General features: G+C 49.2%; 1 protein-coding gene across 3 annotated transcripts in view; it reads right to left on the bottom strand.

Moving 5' to 3' along the window:
- The window catches only part of CERS3 (ceramide synthase 3), a 112,546-nt gene that overhangs the window by 24,314 nt on the left and 67,452 nt on the right, over positions 1–20,780 (bottom strand). For all 3 annotated transcript variants that reach the window (XM_070053524.2, XM_070053523.2, XM_089311140.1), the window contains 4 exons: positions 17,974–18,066; positions 16,355–16,483; positions 13,031–13,137; positions 391–544 (listed from right to left, as the gene is read on the bottom strand). In XM_070053524.2, the coding sequence (XP_069909625.1) occupies positions 391–544; positions 13,031–13,137; positions 16,355–16,483; positions 17,974–18,066 (483 nt within the window). The remainder of the gene's footprint in view (positions 1–390; positions 545–13,030; positions 13,138–16,354; positions 16,484–17,973; positions 18,067–20,780) is intronic.

Here is a 20,780-nt window from a genome sequence, read left to right on the forward strand (position 1 = left end):
TTGCCTTAAAGGCCGAACACAAGCGCTACTGCTCCACAAAGCCTTCCACACCCCCCGGGCCACTTTCTCCTCAATCACTTCTCTGTCGCAAGCCTGCAGAACCTCTGTCTGGCACGGGCGTGGTCCGCGATCTGCCTGTTAACTGCCAGTCAGTGAGCACCCCTGACAACCGCCCACAGGGTGGGCTGTTCCCCCAAGTCCGCGCCTGCATCCTACACGTGTCTGTTGTGGAAGCACCGTGGAAAACCAGACTCCACACCAGAACCTCGCACTGCCTCACTGTGCCATCATCGGGGGAGGATGCTTCCTGGTGAGAACGAGGATGCAGGAGAGCCCCACACGGCCTGCGTCTCACTCTGCGCGTGCAGGGCGGTGGCGGGCGGGCCTCACCTTCGTGAATATGCATCTCCTGAGCATCTTCAGGATGAAGTAGCCCCAGTAGAGGTGAAGGCCCTGCAGGAGCACGAGCTGCAGGTTGAGGAAGACGTAGGAGAAGAAAGGCTTGAGGTAGTGCATGGGGATGACCAGCGTGCAATACAGGATCCTGGAAGCACAAACAGCAGGATCGTCTCAGAGCCAAAGCACTCGCAAACTGCCAATGAGAAACACGTATTTCCTCTCCCAAAGCATACAACAGATATTTCATTTACTAATGAGACAGAAAATATCCAGGAAATTCACACGATAAAAAAATAGGGTAGTATTATCTTTAATCACATCACTGGCAACACCAGAAGGGTTTCAGAACTGCTAATTTAAAAAGAAGACCATTCATTTTGCACTCTTTGCAATGCCCTGACGGTTTCCCCATGTCTACTGAGTAGTCCTTTTCCCTCTTGTGAGATATGGGTCCCAATTCTCTGTTTATTTGACAAACAATGATAAGAATCTATACAGTTAAATATATCAGCCATTCATCCATTTTGTTTACGCAAATATTGGCCATTTACTTTTCAATGCAAAATGTAGTAATGTCATAGATTGTTAGAAACTTAGGAATTATATAACAAACATAAAGAGGCTAAGCAAAAGTCGCCTAAAATCTCACCCCTCACAGGTAACCCCGCATGCTCCAGTGAACATAATTGAAGACATCGCCCCTAAAAATATCTTCCTTAACGTGTGTTTGCCCCTCGTCACCACAGAAGTGTACCTAACAGGAATCACGCTATGTTCCAGGGAGTGTCCCGTGCCCATGGATGCAGGCGGACTTCAGCGCGTTGTGCAGGGCCAGGTCACGGGTCACAGCCTCCTCTGTCACCACAGCATGGCCAGCAGTGACCACCCCGTAAGTTCACTTACGTATAGACAGCACACAAATTAACGCGTGTGGCTGAGTTCCAGCAACTGTGGTAACAAACCCAGGCGGTGGGCGGAGTCGGCCTGAGAGGCACAGTCTGCCAACCCCACTCCGCATCACCCGCTGAGTGGCTGCACGGAAATCCACTCTACAGATATATCCGAATTTAACGGACTCCTCACTGAGAAATTTCAGCTGTACCAAAAGTTTCATTCTAAAGAACACTGCAGTATTTACAAAAACACGCAGATAAAACTGTGTGATTGTCCACTAAGAGCAGCTAAAACCCAGAATCAAAGAGGAACCTCACTTTCCATTTTTGGAATATTCCGCTATATTAACTTCTAATGAGATGCATCAACTTCTGTCCTTGCACCCTCTATATGAGAACATACTGGCTCCCTCAGATCTCAACCAATACTGTATTTTGTCAGTCTCTACCTAAAATAGCATTGCACTACTTATATTTACACTTTTTAAATTTTTAAAATTTATTTTTATTTATTTGAAAGGCAGTTAGAGAGAGAGAGAGGGAGAGGCAGAGAGGGAAGATCTTCTAACTGCTGGTTCACTTCCCAAATGTCCCCAACAGCCAGGGCTGGGCCAGACCAAAGCCAGGAGCCAGGAGCTCCCTCCGGCTCACCTACATAGGTGCAGGGGCTCAAGAACTTGGGGCACCCTCACTGCTTTCCCAAGCACATTAGCAGGGAGCTGGATCAGAGTGAAGCAGCCAGGAACTGGCACCCATATGGAATGCTGGCATCGCAGGTGGCAGCCTACCTACTATACCACAATGCCAGCCCCTGCATTTTTTATTTCTTATAAAGAGATTATGTAAACATATGCCTTAATATAGTTTATTTTTATTTCTTCTTTTGTGAACTGTTTGCTCACTGTATTTGTCCATTTTTTACTGATTCATTTACCTTTTCTGTTGATCCATAAGTATCCTTTGTATATTAAGAATCAACACTATTTCAAAATTATATTAACGATCACTACACAATCTGATACTTCCTTTCAACCTTGAAATAAAATCTATCAATTGTTTCCTTCGTAGGGAGCTTACACACTATGCTTTAGAGGACTTCTTTTGGGGTGGGCATTTGGTTTGGTGGCTAAGCCCCCATTTGGAAGGTCACCCACATCCTGTATTGCAGCGTCTGGAGTCAGCTTCCTGCTAACGCACAGCCTGGGAGGCAGCAGTGATGACTCAAGAGCTTGGTCCCTGCCACTCACGTGGGAGAAAGGGACTGAGCTCCTGGCTCCCAAGTTCAGCCTGGCCCAGCCCTAGAGGTTTCAGGCACTGGGGAGTGAAACAGTGGATGGCAGCTCTCTGTGTTTTTCTGCCTCCCCAGTAAATACACCAAATAATAATAAAAAAAAAAAAAAAACTTAAGTCCTTTTATCCCCCATCATAAAATACATTTTCTCATATTTTCTTAAAATCCTGGCTCTACTATTCACAGACTGTGTAGCTGTGTGGCACTTCTTGGTGCCTGTTCTCACTTGTACAGTGGAAGAAGAGCACCCATCTCTCTCACCGCACACACTTCCTGAACACCTACCAAAGTGCGCCCTGAAACTGGGAAGGAGTCTGGAATACAGTAAGGAATAAAAGGGCTCAGAACCCTTGAAGTAGCAGCATGTACATCTGGTGCCCAAGCTCACGGGTGACGCCTGGCGGCTGCTCTGACCCTCACGGGTGACCTGGCTGCTGCTCGGACCCTCACGGCTGACACAGGTTCCTGCTGCTCTGACAATCATGGGTGACACAGGTTGCTGCTGTTCTGCCCCTCACGAGTGACACCTGACTGCTCTGACCCTCACGGGTGACACCTGGCTGCTCTGACCCTCACGGGTGACACTGGCTGCTGCTCTGACCCTCACGGGTGACACCTGGCTGCTCTGACCCTCACGGGTGACACCTGGCTGTTCTGACCCTCACGGGTGACACCTGGCTGTTCTGACTCTCACAGGTGACACCTGGCTGTTCTGACTCTCACAGGTGACACCTGACTGCTCTGACCCTCACGGGTGACACCTGGCTGTTCTGACCCTCACAGGTGACACCTGACAGCTCTGACCCTCACAGGTGACACCTGGCTGTTCTGACCCTCACGGGTGACACCTGGCTGTTCTGACCCTCACGGGTGACACCTGGCTGTTCTGACTCTCACAGGTGACACCTGGCTGTTCTGACCCTCACAGGTGACACCTGACTGCTCTGACCCTCACGGGTGACACCTGGCTGTTCTGCCCCTCACGGGTGACACTGGCTGCTGCTCTGACCCTCACGGGTGACACCTGGCTGCTCTGACCCTCACGGGTGACACCTGGCTGTTCTGACCCTCACGGGTGACACTGGCTGCTGCTCTGACCCTCACAGGTGACACCTGGCTGTTCTGACTCTCACAGGTGACACCTGACTGCTCTGACCCTCACGGGTGACACCTGGCTGTTCTGACCCTCACAGGTGACACCTGACAGCTCTGACCCTCACAGGTGACACCTGGCTGCTCTGACCCTCACGGGTGACACCTGGCTGTTCTGACCCTCACGGGTGACACCTGGCTGTTCTGACTCTCACGGGTGACACCTGGCTGTTCTGACCCTCACAGGTGACACCTGACTGCTCTGACCCTCACGGGTGACACCTGGCTGTTCTGACCCTCACAGGTGACACCTGACAGCTCTGACCCTCACAGGTGACACCTGGCTGTTCTGCCCCTCACGGGTGACACTGGCTGCTGCTCTGACCCTCACGGGTGACACCTGGCTGCTCTGACCCTCACGGGTGACACCTGGCTGTTCTGACCCTCACGGGTGACACCTGGCTGTTCTGACTCTCACAGGTGACACCTGACTGCTCTGACCCTCACGGGTGACACCTGGCTGTTCTGACCCTCACAGGTGACACCTGACAGCTCTGACCCTCACAGGTGACACCTGGCTGTTCTGACCCTCACAGGTGACACCTGACAGCTCTGACCCTCACGGGTGACACCTGGCTGTTCTGACCCTCACGGGTGACACCTGGCTGTTCTGACCCTCACGGGTGACACCTGGCTGCTGTTCTGACCCTCATGGTGACACCTGGCTGTTCTGACCCTCACGGGTGACATGTGGCTGCTGCTGTTCGGACCCTCACGGTGACACCTGACTGCTCTGACCCTCACAGGTGACACAGGCTGCTGCTATTCTGACCCTCACGGGTGACGCGTGGCTGCTGATACGGTTTTCCATGTCCTTTGGCAATGTGCCTTCTTCCGTACTCTCTCAGCATAATGACCTTCCCACTTCCTACTGGAACGCTTGTCATCCACCAAAGCAAGGGCACTGCTACCACAAAGGCCCCGTGCTATTGGGTCACCCCTGAGTTTTTACCTTTCTTCGAGACTTCTGCTCCAATTGCTCTGGGGTGTTTGGCCTGACATCCTACCTGGCACAACGGTTGCACCTGTGTGAACTGGCCCCTCACTAGCAGTTATGCTGCCAAGGGCAATGTCGACGACCCCCAGTCATCTCCATGTCCTCCCTTACCCAGCCCGACTTGCCCCTCACGAGGTCCCTTGTTGGAGACTTGCCAATGTCAAAATTGACAGAAGACACACTCAGAAACACCTCCTTTCACGGTCTACCAGAGAACATGTGCAGTGAGCAACACGTGCTGCTGCTCGCTCAGGCCACGGGAGGACAGCGAAGCACGGGGCTCTCTGCAGGGCTGACCCAACGGCGACGGCCCCGCTCCCGCAAGCCGAAGGGAAGGCAGAACAGAGTGGCTTCTGGTGGGAGGGGTTTGCATGCCAGGTGCAGAAGCCCTCTTGGGGCTTTTCTGGCGGGAGATGCCCTGACAAATTCTAGGAGCTGGAAGACCACCAGTGTGGCTTAAGTGGAGGAGTGGCAGGGAAGGGCAGTGAACGAGGAGCCATGAGCGTGAAAGCCGTCTCAGGTGGGCTTCCACATGAAGGTCGGGGCCTGGCCTTCATTTTAAGAGCAAGGGCTGGAGGCAGCGCAATGGCGTAGCAGGTAAAGCCACCGCTTTCAGTGCTGGCATCCCATGTGGACTCCGGTTGTAGAGCCGGCTGCCCCACTTCCGATCCAGCTCTCTGCTATGGCCTGGGAAAGCAGCAGAAGATGGTCCACATCCTTGGGACCCTGCACCCATGTGGGAAGACCTGGAGGAAGCTCTTGGCTCCTGGCTTCAGATCAGTCCAGCTCCAGCCATTGCGGCCAATTGGGGAGTGAACCAGAGGATGGAAGACCTCTCTCTCTCTCTCTCTCTGCATCTCCTTCTCTCTCTATGTAACTCTGACTTTCAAATAAATAAATACTTTTAAAAAAAAGTGAGAGAGAGCAACAGGGAGCTTTGCCTGTCTTCACAGGGAAGCCTTGTACTGGGTGCAGAGTCAGAGCCGAGTGCTAAGCCTGACACCACTAGCTTCTTGCCTTGAAGTTGCACAAGTCACTGTGCGTTAGTTCCTTTGTTCCTGGGTGGAACCAACCCTGGCCATCGGCCTGGGGGGCTCCACAGAAACACTCCAGCTTCATACCCCAGAGCCCTCAGAGAGCAAGGAATAGCCCTGAAGTGCGAGTGCCTCTGAGCTCACTGTGTCTCTGGGCAGAGGAGAGGCCCTGACCTGGGCTCTGGAGCTGCAAGACTTGGCTAGGCCCCTCCTTGGGATTTGCAGCAAGTTCCCTCACCTCTCAGAGCCTCAGTTTCTTCTGCGAAATGAGAAAACCCCAACCCCCCTCATCGGGGGGCTGAGAGGGCTGAGTTGATGAACACTGCGAGTGTAGCCCAGTAGGTACCCAGAAACCGGAAAGTACAACTCCTCCTCCTACTACTGCTGACCATGAGTGGCTTCCTGTCCCTAGCCCTTCCTGCTGCTAAGGACTTGGGCTGAAAACAGAGACAGCAAGAGAGATGGCAGAGTGACCAGGGCAAAGTGCTAACAGCAAAGGGCATAAAGCATGTGTGGAATTGGCCTATAAGCTTGAAATCATTCCTAAATTAATAAAGGAACTGGACTAAGTTACGAACAAGGTCTCTCATCCTAAGAGCCCGTGCTTTGAAAAAGGTGCTTGGTGTAACTGCCTGTATACCTTGGTGTAACTGTATACCTTGGTGTAACTGCCTGTACACCTTGGTGTAACTGTCTGTATACCTTGGTGTAACTGTCTGTATACCTTGGTGTAACTGTATACCTTGGTGTAACTGCCTGTATCCTTGGTGTAACTGTCTGTATACCTTGGTGTAACTGTCTGTATACCTCTCCAAGCGGCATAAAGAAGGCCCGCATGTGGGGGTGAGAGTAGGCGCCCCCAAGGGCTCGTACTGAGCATGGCAGTGCGCACATCCTGCCGCTCTGTCTACTTCCTCAGGTGTACAACTGCAAAGTCAAGTTCTGAACTACACACCTGCAGCAGCGGCTCACGGGAGTGGCCCCAGCTCCCACAGCGCACATGCCCCTCACCCCTGCTGGCAGGGCCTGGGCAGTGAGCTGGCCGTTGCCCCATCAGACCCACGCTCTGCCCTCTGCTGACCTTCGGGACCCAGGCCTGGCCTTCCAAGGATGAAAAGCAGCCACTGTGAACTCAGCCTGCTCCCCACTGACGAAGCCCATCAAGAGCACCGGGTGATGCCCTCAGTGGGGTCTGTCCTCACTGTTCACCTCCTGTCTTGGTTAGCCATGCGAAGTGTTTATATGGCTTCAGTGCCCATAAAGTTCTCTTTTACGTGGGGCCTCACAGGGTTCTACCCTGCCCTAGTGACGGCCAGATCACCAAAACTGAGACCTGGAATCTGCAGACCAGCGTGCAGAGAAAGTGACCACAACGCAGGCTCCGCGGAGGTCAGGAAGCCGGCTGTCGTCTGCTGGTCTTTCTTCCTTTTGCAACATCCAAGAAACACAAGTCAATGTTAATCGTCTCCCAATACGTGAATCAGGGTCCACACAAAGATCTCTCCTGCTGCCATCACCACCCCTGCTCTCCTCACCACACTCGGCTGAGATGAGGTCAGCGAGGAGACAAGAGCCCTGCCAACACCTGCCCACTGCAGCACCAACAGATGTCCCACTGCAGGCGGAAACACCGCAAGGCCAGCGCCCTTCCCTTCCTTCCCTTCATGTCGGCCTGAACAAGGTCAGCTCCTTGTCATTCACGGGGAACTGCAGAGGCAGGACAACAGCGGGCTCATCTTCAGCAAGGTCTTCATGGGCAATGGTTCTCGGATGGTTCAAGTAAGTAGATACAGCCAATAATGCGGAAATGCAGAAGTCGTTGTTTGAAAACAATAGTTGGGAATACAATGTGAAAAACATAAGCCTGCAAGTAAAATGATTTTGAATAAAAATGCAAACAAATAGGGTTTAGCATCCAATTCAATGAAAGCCATCTGACGCCAATTGAATCTCTGCCTAATGGTGGTGAAGCAATGCTTAGAAAACCAATGAAACGAACTCTTGCTGACACTGGCTGAGAAGCTGCCAAATGAGGCTCTGAGAAACAGTGGGCGGGAAGAAGAAGAGCAGGCACACGCGTGGGGGTGTGGACGGGACACGTGGGAGCAGGTGTTCAGTCAGCGTCTGAGAAACTCCCGTCCACACTGGGATTCCTGGCCCCAGCTCCTGACTCTCGCTTGCCGCCAGCACGAAGCCTGGGAGGCAGCAGTGAGGGCTGGGATGACTGGGCTCCCGCCATCCAGCGGGAGACAGGACTCCTGGCTCTGGCCCCAGCCTGGCCCTGGCCGTGCAGACATTTGAGGAGTAAACCGGTGGCCAGAAGCTCTGTGTCTGCCTCTGTCTCTCTTCCTCTCAAGTAAATTTCAAAGTAATAATAATCAAAATAAAAACGAAAAGGAGGGGAAAGCAAGAAAAAGGAAAATCGAAGAAGGAAAAGGCAAGTAACATTCAAAGCCCTGTCCTCGAGGCTTCCAGACAAACCCGTTAGCGTTCTCCCCACCCTACAGCTCACCTCGAAACACACAACCAAAGCCACTGACACACAGAACAGAGCAACTAGTGTGCAACCGCCTCTCACAGCGTCTCCAAAACGTCTGAATCCTGAAATAGGTCAGCCGAGTCACCTTCTGATTGTACCTATTATCTGCCTGTGGCTTGGTCAATACGAAATCCAAAAAAACCTGGACTGAATAAAATGTCCTTGAGAAATGAATCTGCAGAGTTAGAAGTCTGGGATAGATGGCTGGAGCTGGGCTAACAGCAAAAAACTAGATTCCCAGGGGGCCGGCACTGGCGTAGTGGGTAAAGCCGCCACCTGCAGTGCCCGCATCCCATATGGGTGCTGGTTCAAGTCCCAGCTGCTCCACTTCTGATCCAGCTCTCTGGTATGGCCTGGGAAAGCAGTAGAAGATGGATCAAGTCCTTGGGCCCCTGCACCCGCATGGGAGACCTGGAAGAAGCTCCTGGCTCCTGGCTTCGGATCAGTGCAGCTCCAGCCATTGAGACCATCTGAGAAGTGAACCAGCAGATAGGAGACCTCACTCTCTCTCTGCCTCTGCCTCTCTGTAACTCTGCCTTTCAAATAAATAAATATATCTTTAAAAAAAAAAGAAACTAAATTTCCATCTAGGCAGCGCTGAGCGGACTGCGTGACAAGGAGATTCCAGTCAGAGTCTGCACTATGGCGGAAGAGGTTCCCTTCCTGATGAGGGGCATCAGCATGAGGGTGCTTCTTCCAGGGACCACGGGAAGCTGATACCAAACTTCCAATGGCTTGGTGAGGTTTTCCTCAACCTTCCAAACACTGAGGCTCTGTCAACGTCAGTACAGTAATATTTTTGCTGATAAAAAAATTCTTTGCGGTCAAGACTGCTCTTACTGGTTTGTTTACAATCTAACTCCTTAACAACAACCAACAGTGATCCTGGCTTACCTGTCAATGGGCTGGTGCCACAGAACCCTCAGCAGACACTCTGCAACAGCTTCCCTGGTGTGGGCTTTAAATGCATCTGCAAATCCTTTAAAATCACTTCTACCAAGAAATGGAAACAAAGTTCCCTCCCTTAATGTGAAGCTTAGTGAGGAATCTGAGGCTGGACTTGCGAGGCTGGGTTACAAAAGGAGATATGGCTCTGCCTAGCTTCCTCCTGGGATGCTCAGCCCTGCAATGTGGCCTCCACGCCTCAAGGCCACGGCAAGCGCAGGGGCCACTGGCAGGTGTTCCAGCTGAGCCCAGGTGGAGGTCACCACCAGCCTCCCTTCCATGTGTCACTCTGGCTCCATGACTGAGGAAGGCTACACAAAAACCCAACACTGCATCCCAGAGTGAAAGCCTCCCAGCCAAGGCCAACCATCCCAGAACCACAGAGCTCATAGTAACCAGTGAATGCTGTTGCTTGCAGAAAGATACCTACGAAGAGGGCCTGGGAGTGAAAGCTGACCCCCACCATGTTTCTGTACAGCCTGTGAACCAAGTATGGCTTGGTACTTTTTTAAAGCATTGTAAAACAAAACAAAACAAAACAAAAGAAAATACGCAACAAAGGCCACATGTGGCCCTCAAAGCCTAAAATACTTATTCTTGGGCCACCGCCCACTGCTGTGTGAAGCACAGAGCTTTCTGATGGATTCTGACACAGCAACAGAGCCTGGAACCCACAGTGCACTGGGGAGGTGATGAGGGCACCACTGGGCAAGTGCTGGGCTCACCCATGAAAATCATGGTGAGAAGCCTTACCCAGCTGCTGTCCACAAGTCACTGCTTATCCCCGCAACGCCTCTTAGTGCACAACATTATAACTACAAACATGCTTGCTTAGTCAAAGTGAAAAGATAGATTAGCCAACAAAGGAATGTGTCTGAGACGTGCACTTTGATTTGATTCTAGACCACATCCCAATTCCTGAGCTATTCATTAGCAATTTCAATAAAACACTAGGTAGCATTTACTGAGCCCTTCTGACGTATCAGACATGCTTCTGGACTACGTTATACTAGCTCAGTTATTTCCACTTTGCAGGTGAGAAAACTGAGACAAAAAGAGAGGCTTTCACCTGTCCAGGATCACACAGGAAGGGAGTATGCAGCTGGGACTTGAATCTAGGCCTGCCTCTTGCACAGATGAACTGAACCACTGCACTCCGCTTCTCTCAAGAAACTGCCTGGCAAGGCCCAGTGTACGGGAGGCAACACCCCGTAAGTCTGCTCTCGTCAGTCAGCACATGGCATTATGCTTGCCCAGGGATAACTGTCACAGGAGGCAAAACAGCGGTTCTAAGGTCGACTCTGTGGTGTAATGAGCTAAGCTGTTGCCTAAAATACTGCCATCCCATAGAGGTGCCAGTTCAAGTTCCGGCTGCTCCACTTCTGATCCAGCTCCCTGCTAATGTGTCCAGGAAAGCAGTGGAGGATGGCCTCTGTACCCACATGGGAGACCTGGAAGAAACCTCTGGCTCCTGGCTTCAGCCTGGCCCAGCCCCAGCCCCAGCCATTGTGACCATTTGGGAAGTGAACTAGTAGATGGAAGATTCTCTTTCTCGCTCTCTCTCTCTCGTGCTCTCTTTAGAACTCTGCCTTTCAATTAAATTGGCAAATAAAAAAAGCTGTCTGCACCTCAATGTTCATTGCATCTCAATTTAAAATAGCTAAGACCTGGAATCAACCTAAATGCCCATCAACAGTAGACTGGGTAAATAAATTATGGGACATATACTCTATAGAATACTATACAGCAGTAAAAAAAAAAAAAAAAAAAAAAAAAAAAAAAAAAAAAAAAAAAAAAAAAAAAAACAATGAAATCCGGTCATTGGCAACAAAATGGAGGAATCTGGAACACATCATGCTGAGTGAAATAAGCAAGTCCCAGAGGGACAAATATCATATGTTCTCCATGATCAGGGACAACTAACCGAGCACCAAAAAGGAAACCTGTTGAAGTGAAATGGACACTAGGAGAAACAGTAACTTGATCAGCCCTTGTCCTGACTGTCAAGGAAAAACTTAATACTTTATTCTTTTTAGTATTCTTTTTTGTTTTACTTAATACTATTGGTTGAACTCTTTAATTAACATAAAATTATTCTTAGGTGTTTAAATTCAACTGAAAAGTGATCCCTGTTAAATATAAGAGTGGGAATAAGAGAGGGAGGAGATGTACACTTTGGCACATGCTCAATCGGAGTTGCCCCAAATGGTAGAGTTAGAAACATGCCAGGGGATTCCAATTCAATCCCATAAAGGTGACATGTACCAATGCCATCTCACTAGTCAAAGTGATCCATTTCAGTTCACAACTGATCATAATGATAGGTCTAAGAGTCAAAGGGATCACATAAACAAGACTAGTGTCTGCAAATACTAACTGATAGAATAAAAAGGGAGAGAACGATCCAACATGGGAAGCGGGATACACCGCAGACTCATAGAATGGCAGATGCTCTAAACAGCACTCTGGCCTCAGAAGCAGCCCTTAAGGCATTCAGATCTGGCTGAAGAACCCATGAGAGTATTTTAGGCATGGAAAGCCAAGACACTTTGGCAAAAAAAAAAAAAAAAACAAAAACAAAAACCACAACACCTAAATGAAAGATCTCTGCAAGTGAGATCCCAGTGGAAAGAACAGGCCATCAAAGAAGGAGGTAACTTTCTCTGAAGGGAGGAGAGAACTTCCACTTTGACTATGACCTTATCTAAATAAGATCAGAGTTGGCAAACTCAAAAGGCTTCCATAGCCTTGGCAACTCATGACGAGAGCCTAGGGAGATTACTGACGCCATAAACAGGAGTGTCAATTTGTAAAGTCAACAAGAGGAGTCGTTGTGCACTTACTTCCCATGTAAGATCTCTGTCCTTAATGTGCTGTACATTGTGATTTAATGCTATAACTAGTACTCAAACAGTATTTTACACTTTGTGTTTCTGTGTGGGTGCAAACTGTTGAAATCTTGATATATACTAAATTGATCTTCTGTATATAAAGAGAATTGAAAATGAATCTTGACGTGAATGGAATGGGAGAGGGAGCGGGAGATGGGAGGGTTGCAGGTGGGAGGGAAGTTATGGGGGGGAAAGCCACTGTAATCCAAAAGCTGTACTTTGGAAATTTATATTTATTAAATAAAAGTTAAAAACAAGAACTCTGCCTTTCAAATCAATAAAACAATCTTTAAAAAAGAAGTTCTTCATTCCAGCCCATAGCAAAACAAAATCACCTGAGTCAATCAATATCAAAAGGGCACCCTAATCATTGTGAAGACTAGTAGTCACTGAGAACAAGATGAGTATCGGTTTCGGCATCTGTGAAGTGGCAGTGATAATACCCAGCTCCCTGGTTTGTCGGGTAGACTGGAGCCAAGATACATCAAGGACCCAATCTAAAGTCTGGCATTGCATTAGCAGGTATAATTACAGGAACGCAGAACACGCCTCTCCTAGAGACCTGATGATTGGCCAATGACTCTTCACTGGGTACCTGGAAGGTCGCCGATCTCAAAGAGAGATGCACACTCATCAGACAAGCTGCAAACGAGGAGGTGCTCAGCTACTGGGGCACACAATTCTCCACCTCCCTTTGAAATGAGACTTTTTTCACATTGGAGGATTCTGCTCTTCTTATTTATAAAAATGCTCACATTCCTTTTCTCCAACTGAAGGTGGCACGACCAACCAGGGATGAACACAAGGAAAGGCAAGACAACGGCGACGGTAACGCCTGCTCGACAACCCGAGTGCACGCCGAGGCAGGGCGCAGCGCCTGTCCACTTACCAGAAGGGGAAGACGATGAAGCGGCTGACAAAGAAGAGCAGGGAGAAGATGAAGAAGAGGCAGTTGCAGGTTTGGTTCCATCCAGCGTAGGAAAACATCTTAGCAGACTGAGGACGAAGAAAGCAAACTTCAGCGGATAAAGTGAGAGTAGCACAGACTTCACAAATTAAATATGTATAAATTAAATGACAGGGCATCTGGGATTAGTTTCAAAGCAGTCTGCAAGGAAGGGACAAGTGTGGGTGGGCCGATGGATCGCACAAGATCGGCCACAGTGACAAGTGCTAGAGCTGGACAGCTCCTCACACTGTTCTCCTTACTTGTCATATGTTTGCAATTTTCGGTAACGTAATAATCTAAAAGGACGTCACAATGACTACGATAACTCATGCTAAGTTAGCATAAACAGTTCTAAGATGCATTTTTTTAGGGCATTTATTTACTATCTCCATCAACGGTTAACAAAAGGCTGAATGGTGAGCCCCTGGCCCAGGCTGGGACCGCTGCATCAGTGTGGCCACTTCAGAGAGGATGACGGGAGATGCAGGGTCAGAGGCAACTCTGGAACCCTGTGCTGGCTGGAATAAAGAGTGGACACCTGATTTCTCCTGCTTTATGCAGACTGTGCTGCTCATATTATCTGTGTAGGAGCCACAGAAATGCAAACACAGATGCTGAATGTGCTGTCTGAGGCCGGCTGAGGAAGGGTCTCTGCCACATTACCAGGGAGCCCAAGGCTGGAAGGGAACGTTTCTGATGGGGGCCGGGGGCAGGCAAGCGGGTGAAGCTGCTGGGGTGCAGACCATCCCTCGAGGGACCGCAGCTTGTCCTTGGGCGGGCTCAGAAATGACGTCACCTGGAGGCTCAGGGCCTTCAAGAATCAGAAAGGCTCCGCACTGCATTTCCAACCCAACAAGGTGCGGATGTGGGACCAGACCGTGGGCTGGCAGCGACCGCAAACTCAACAGCTTCAGCTGTGGCCCAGAAGGCGAGCACACCTAGGGCTGGGAGTCAGGGGTGAGGGCAAGACCAGAGGTTTAGCATCGCTGGAATTAGCTGGGTCACTGTTTGGAGGGTCAGCGTCTAGGCCAGCATGGGATGTGAGGGATGCACATGTTAATGACGGAAATTCCGTGAACCCCTTGGGGAGGCAAAGTAGCTTTCTCGGCAGAAAAGCTGCTGCGCACACTCTGGCCTGACTGATAACGAGAAACCAGGCGACAACCTCCCTTGTTTGCTCGGGACCACTGAGGAGACTGTGGGGGTGCTGGGTCTGCCAGGGGAGGGCAAAAGGTCACCTAGGGGTGAGGGGTGTAGATGCTGGGGAGCTGACCAGTGGTCTACCACCTGTCCTCAGGAAGAAGAAAGATTAACCAGCTCCTTCTCAAGAGAGGTCTACACAGGGGAAGAAGCTGTATCCTACGTGGGTGCAATCAGCCCCTGACCGAGAGAGCAAACACTAACTCACTGCTCCGGAAGTGGGCGATGCGGGCAGCGCCATCTGCGACACCACCAAGGGGCCCTGGCCCCCAGGCGACGTCGGCGCTACCCCTGGTGCGGAGGGAGTTGCAGCCCTGCTCTGGGCCTCCAGCTACACCGAGACCTGGGCTCCTCCAGCTAGACCTCCAGCTACACCGACTCAGGATCACTGTCGACAGGAGCTGTCCTCAGGGCGCAGCCATGAAGGGCCCCGCAGCTGGACATCTGGCTTCTCCTGTTTTGCTTCTGTTATTGTTGCTGTTACCGAAGGACCTCAGAACATTTTTAAACAGGAATGAGCTAAACCCCACAGTGTACCCTAAGGGACAGACAGGGCTTCTCAGGTTCCATGAGGAGAGAAAACAAAACAGTAAGTGATTTGTCCAAGTCTCTCAGGGAGTCGGTTGTGTCACGTTAATGACAGGAGGTATGTGGGTATGGGGGTGTGTGTGCGTGACCACTCAGTGTCTACTGGGGTCTGAGCACCCACCCCCTCCCCAGCACAATGAAGCTGCTGCTGCATTGGACACACCCAAAGGCAGTGGAACCAGAGGGCTCAGGAACAACAGACAGAACACAGCTCTGGAGCCAGGCCCGTGTGCTCTTAGTCTTCAGTCAGGGTGGCTGAGACAGGATCAGAGGGGGAGGTCAGCACGGTGGAGACGGCCGCGCACGGCCGCGCCGGCCCAAGCCCCCTCTGCTCAGCCCATGACTGCCCTGAGCACCTGAATCCGCTCCACCTTCAGAGTGGGCTTGACAGAGCTGATCTTGGTTACACACCAGGTGGAGGCACGAGAACACTTCCACGCGGCCAGATGCTTCGAAACGGCTTCAAACACTTCTGGTACCTTGTGAACAGGGCTTGGAAAATTGCAGCCTGCCCACAGGCTGAAGTGGGCCGGCCCTTAAGAATGGGTTTCACATTTTTAAGGGGGTGTAAGGAAAAAGAAAAGACCAAAAAACAAAGAAAATCACGTGCAGTCCACAACTAGATTTACTACCTGGCCCTCTACCAAAAAGTTCACTGAACCCAGATCTAGAGGCGCAAGATTCTATTAAGTTTAATTCCTTCCATATCAACCTATTTTCCATGATTAGCCCCTCAAGGGGCAATCCTGAATGTGAAATGGTCAGCATCGCTTTCACTGGGTTCATTATAAATGATGACACCTAAGTGGTCCCGGCACCCACTGCTGAGTCCAGCAGGAGACTGCAATGACAGGGACCATTCAGTCATGGCCAGGCGGTCAACAGGAACCGACACGTAAGAAACACATGGCAAGGAAACACGTGGCTTTGATGCTCCTATTTTGTGGGTGATGTGAGTGGGGTGAGGGATTTAGGAAGATCGCTGTTTCAGGAAGCACCCTAAGCCCTCTTTCTCCCTTGGCAAACGATGGCCATTTAGGAAAACATCCCTAAAGGAGCAGACTGGGCTGGAGCAGGTGAGCACTCACTAGCTAACTCAGGCATTGGCCAAAGGGAACAGATGGTGCTGTCCAACTTTAAAATCCCTGATACCACAAACCAAGGCTTTCCTTGGAAAAGATTAGAACCCATTCCTTCTTCAGACACCCCATCTTCCTGACAGCCTTCCTGGCACCCACATGCACCTGCCACCTGTGGACTCCCCCACTCTGCCTCTCTCTGGCACCACTCAAGAGGTTTAACAATTAACACTGACAGGGTTCGCTTTTTCAGTCTTGAAGGATCTGGGAACCCAGACACATTCTCGGGCTTGGGATGCTTTCAGGGCTACATCGCCCCAAGACCACATCTTCTGGGAGCAGCTGCAGCAGCCCAGGACCTGGTCTTGTCACTAGGTCTGTAAGGGCCTTCGTGTACCTCCAGCCAAATGTCAGCCACGTCGTGCACAAACATCACGAGGGTCCCGCTGCGGATGTAATTAGCACACCACGAGAAGCTCATCAAACTGATGGCAGCCAGGTGGTGGATGACGTGTGCCAGGAAGTCCTGTGGAACCAGGGGGAGATGGAAGGCATTAAGCAAACACAGTTATTTCCCAGTCACTGGAAGACATAATAACACCACCAACAATATGCATCTGTATGGTTTGAAATTTCTAAAATGCTTTCACTTTACATCCTTAAACATGATCCTTGCGAGAAGGCTAGCACAAGTATCATCCTTACTGATGAAGTCATTTAGCTTGAAGACTTGTCATTGAATTGTTAACATGTGCTTGCTCTTCCCTGCCCCAAACTGGACACATGCACACATACACACATATGCACACATGTTTATTCCTTGCCTAATTCCAAAAAAGAAAAAAAGTTATAATAAAAGTATATACAACCATTACAATAAATGTAGATGGAACAAGTAACACCCATCTGTGATAAAAGAAAAATCAACCACTATGAAATAAACGTGGGAGAAATACAGGATCAATCTACTTTTCTGCGAAGGTTTTTTTTTGAAAAAACCCAGGATCTTTAATAGTAGAATGAACAACCAGTACCTTTACAAAACTATGCAACAGTAAGAATAAGTTAAATACAACCACACTTATTAATATGGATTAGTCTCATATTCAATATTTGGGGGAAAAATCAGAAAATACATATGATCTGATGCCTTTACATACAAATGTCAAAAGAAACCTGAACGATATAATAAGTTGTCCACATGTGATAAACCCGTTAGGAAAACTGAGACACTGATGACCATGACCTTCCCTTTGCTCACTACCCCGACTCCCCTTCCTGTAATGGTATTATTACTTTTGATTCTGACACTTCCTTCCTCCAGTGAAGATTTCTTTGAGGAAAAATACCCAAACAACTAAATTGTGATGCCTTCTTGGACTGAAGTAGGTAACAGTTAAACGTGTAGCTATTATCGAGTTACGTGGAAGTGGAGAGCACATCTCTCATTCCTCCCCAGCGTGCTCTTGTACATAGTTTAAGTCTTCTTGTTAAATGTTCAGTTGACCAGCGTGCCCTTTAGTAATGAGGAAATGTCCTCCTCACTCAGCTCAAGCACCACTCAGCTGAACCTGGTTTGCCCTAATATTGAATTAAACTTCATTTTATTCATCATACACACGTTTGCAAACCAAGCTTCTATGTGGGGTGCAGAACATGAAGCATCCACTACAAGTATTCATGGTCTGATCTACAGTGCTGACGTGGGAGGAAGTCTCGGGACTGGTTTTCTGGTCTAGCAAAGGGGAACCGGTGACAACCAGACAGTCCCCAAGCGCCTCCTCCTGTGACCTCAGAGGAGGCACTGTAGGTGTCTGTGACTCAGTCTCCCTGAAAATAAGGCAAAGGTAATAAAGCCTGAAGCAAGATTTCCTCACAAGGCTATCCAAGGGCCTCTACAGACCAAAAATGTCAGTGCACCGGAGCTGGAAACACCATTAGGAATTGGAATTTTAGGCAGAAGGATGTGAGTTTCCAAAGAAACTGATCAAGCAGCTTTGCAAATAAGATGCTTACCTTCCTCTTGACGTCGGAGCTGAGGCTGAACAGCAGAGAGAAGTAGAAGCTCATTTCTAAGGTGTAGTACCAGTACTGGGAGGGCAGCAGCGGCTGAGGAGGAGAATTCACTACTTTACATACCACCCTGGCAACAACTTATCTCAATGCACCAAGACCTACTGCTATACCTACTTGTATTACACAAAAACTCCATCAAATGACAGTGATTTATACTTCAACTTTCACAAAAGGAACTGGAGATACTATTTTGAGGTATTTTATTTCTAAAAAGGTAGACAGTTATTCCAAAATCAAGTTAAATGTTTTTGTCTAAGAAGTTTATGAAATAGCCACAGCTGTGCATACTTTAAAGGAGCAGTAATAGTGTATACAACCACTTAAGGACTCTACAAATGTCTTCTCAAAACATATATCTACAGCTAGAAGCTTCCCTAATAATTGCATGGTCGTGGGGGTGCTTATTTTGGCTACGTGGAGGCATTCTGTTCTTGCTGGAGACACTACCACCTTCATGCTCCCAGTGAGTGTTCCTGATGTCGGCCCTTGTGTGGTCTCCTTCACACTGACCAGGGACGCGAACAGAAGTAAGTGTGGTGCAAGCAGGGGCTTCAAACCAAGCACCCTTAAGAAATCTGAGCTACCCTGGGGGTGGGGGGGCTTCAAAGAAGACAATCAATGGGCTGACTGCTAAAGACATGAAGGAAGGCATCAGGGACACAAGCCCTCCCCTGAGGGAAAATAATATATGGGAATGAATTCAGCTGATGCTGCACGGAGCAGAATCTCTGCTTAGTTGAGCCCAGCCCAACTCCAACTCAAATTTGAGCAAATAAATGGTTGTTATCTTAAGGCAGGGAGCTTTGAGGATGATTTGTTACCAACAGATAACTGGTACATCTGACAAGATAAGACTAAGTTGGAGGTGGAAGATGATGGGACGGGGTTTGGCAGAGAGAATGCCTAGGTCTCTTCTTTGATTCTTTAATGCTGAGGATAACAGCATTAAAGGTCCACTGGTCCACCCGGCAGCCTCCACCAGGTCACAAAAGAAGGGGAGAGTCTGCTCTCTTCTGAATAACAAGCCTGTAATACCTTAGGCCCCATAGTGGGAATAACTTTTAAAAATCTGGATAAAAGACAAAAAAAGAGTGTTTGAAGGCATCACAGAGCAATCAAGGTATCCAGAAATCAAAGAGTTAAGACTCAAAGGGGGGAGCGGACTCATTAGAGCAAACCCTTCATGTGCACGTGCACCCATTATTTAAGAATATTCTACTTACTAATTCTATTTATGAATTACTAATTACCATATTCTACTTACTAATTGTAAGTAGAATAAATCCAAAGAAAACCACCCCTATGTATATCATAGATTCTGTATTTTTCAACTTATATGCAGCTGGATTGCAGAGATGCAGATGCAGCCGATGGTGTGCAGGGCTTCTGGGAACCGCATAGCATCAGAAACAAGGCAGTCTTCAGGGTGACCAAGACAAAGGAGTCCTAACACGTCACCTTCCGTTCAAACCATTGAAGAGCAGCCTGCGACATGGATTGGCTGGCAACACACCGACCCTCACAGACTGTGGTCCACACTGAATTGGCACACTCGTGAATTAAAGGTGACTGGCCCTTCCCTGACACCCAACAGAAATAAAAGTGAATTCACTCGGAAGGAGGATGCTGCTCTGGTCATCTATAATTTCTCACATACGGTGTCTCTAATTCAACCGAAGGTTATCAAAGCATAAGGAGATAAGAATGAAAAAGAAAACAGCTCCAACAGAGATGAAGATATGAGACTCATCAGATTTGGACTTTAAAATAAGTTCAAAACTCAATTAGAAGATGGGAAATTTCAGTAGAGAACTGGCACCCACAAAAAAAGAATTAAGGGGGCCAGCGCCGTGGCACAGCGGGTTAACGTCCTGGTCTGAAGTGCTGGCATCCCATATGGGTGCTTGTTTGAGACCCGGCTGCTCCACTGCCAAACCAGCTCTCTGCTATGGCCTGGGAAAGCAGTAGAAGATGGCTCAAGTCCTTGGGCCCCTGCACCCATGTGGGAGACCCGGAAGAAGCTCCTGGCTCCTGGCTTCAGATTGGCACAGCTCCGGCCACTGCAGCAAATTGGGGAGTGAACCATTGGATAGAAGACCTCTCTCTCTCTCTCTCTCTCTCACTCTTTCTTTCTCTCTCTCTCTCTCTCTCTCTCTGCCTCTCCTCTCTCTGTGTAACTCTGACTTTCAAATAATAAATCTTTTTAAAAAAAATTAAATGAAAATTAGAGAAATGAAAAATGAAATAACTGAAATTAAGGTCGGGGCTGGCACTGTGGTGTAGAGGGTAAACCAGCTGCCACTTGAGGGCCAGCATCCTATATGGGTGCCGGTTCAAGTCCTGGCTGCTCCACTTCCAATACGGCTCTCTGCTGTAGCCTGGGAAAGCAGTAGAAGATGGCCCAGGTCCTTGTGCCCTTGCACCCACGTGGGAGACCTGGAAGAGGCTCCTGGCTTCGGATAGGCCCAGCTCCAGGCTTTGTGGCCATTTGGGGAGTGAACCAGAGGATGAAAGACCTCTCTTTCTCTCTCTCTCTTTCTCTCTCTCTCTGCCTCTGCCTCTCTGTAATTCTGCCTTTAAAATAAATAAATAAATCTTTTTTTTTTTTAAATAAAGACATGAAGGCCACAAAAGAAGAAGGCACGAGTGAACTAGAGGACATCAAAGTAGAAAATACCCAGAGCGACCAGAGTCTGAGATTCCCACCCTACTCGCGAGCTAACAGTCAGAGTGTCACAAGTCTCATG

The sequence above is a fragment of the Oryctolagus cuniculus genome, chromosome 12 (assembly GCF_051225735.1).
Source record: "Oryctolagus cuniculus isolate XC-2025 breed Fujian yellow rabbit chromosome 12, ASM5122573v1, whole genome shotgun sequence".
In the NCBI taxonomy this organism is placed as follows: domain Eukaryota; kingdom Metazoa; phylum Chordata; class Mammalia; order Lagomorpha; family Leporidae; genus Oryctolagus; species Oryctolagus cuniculus.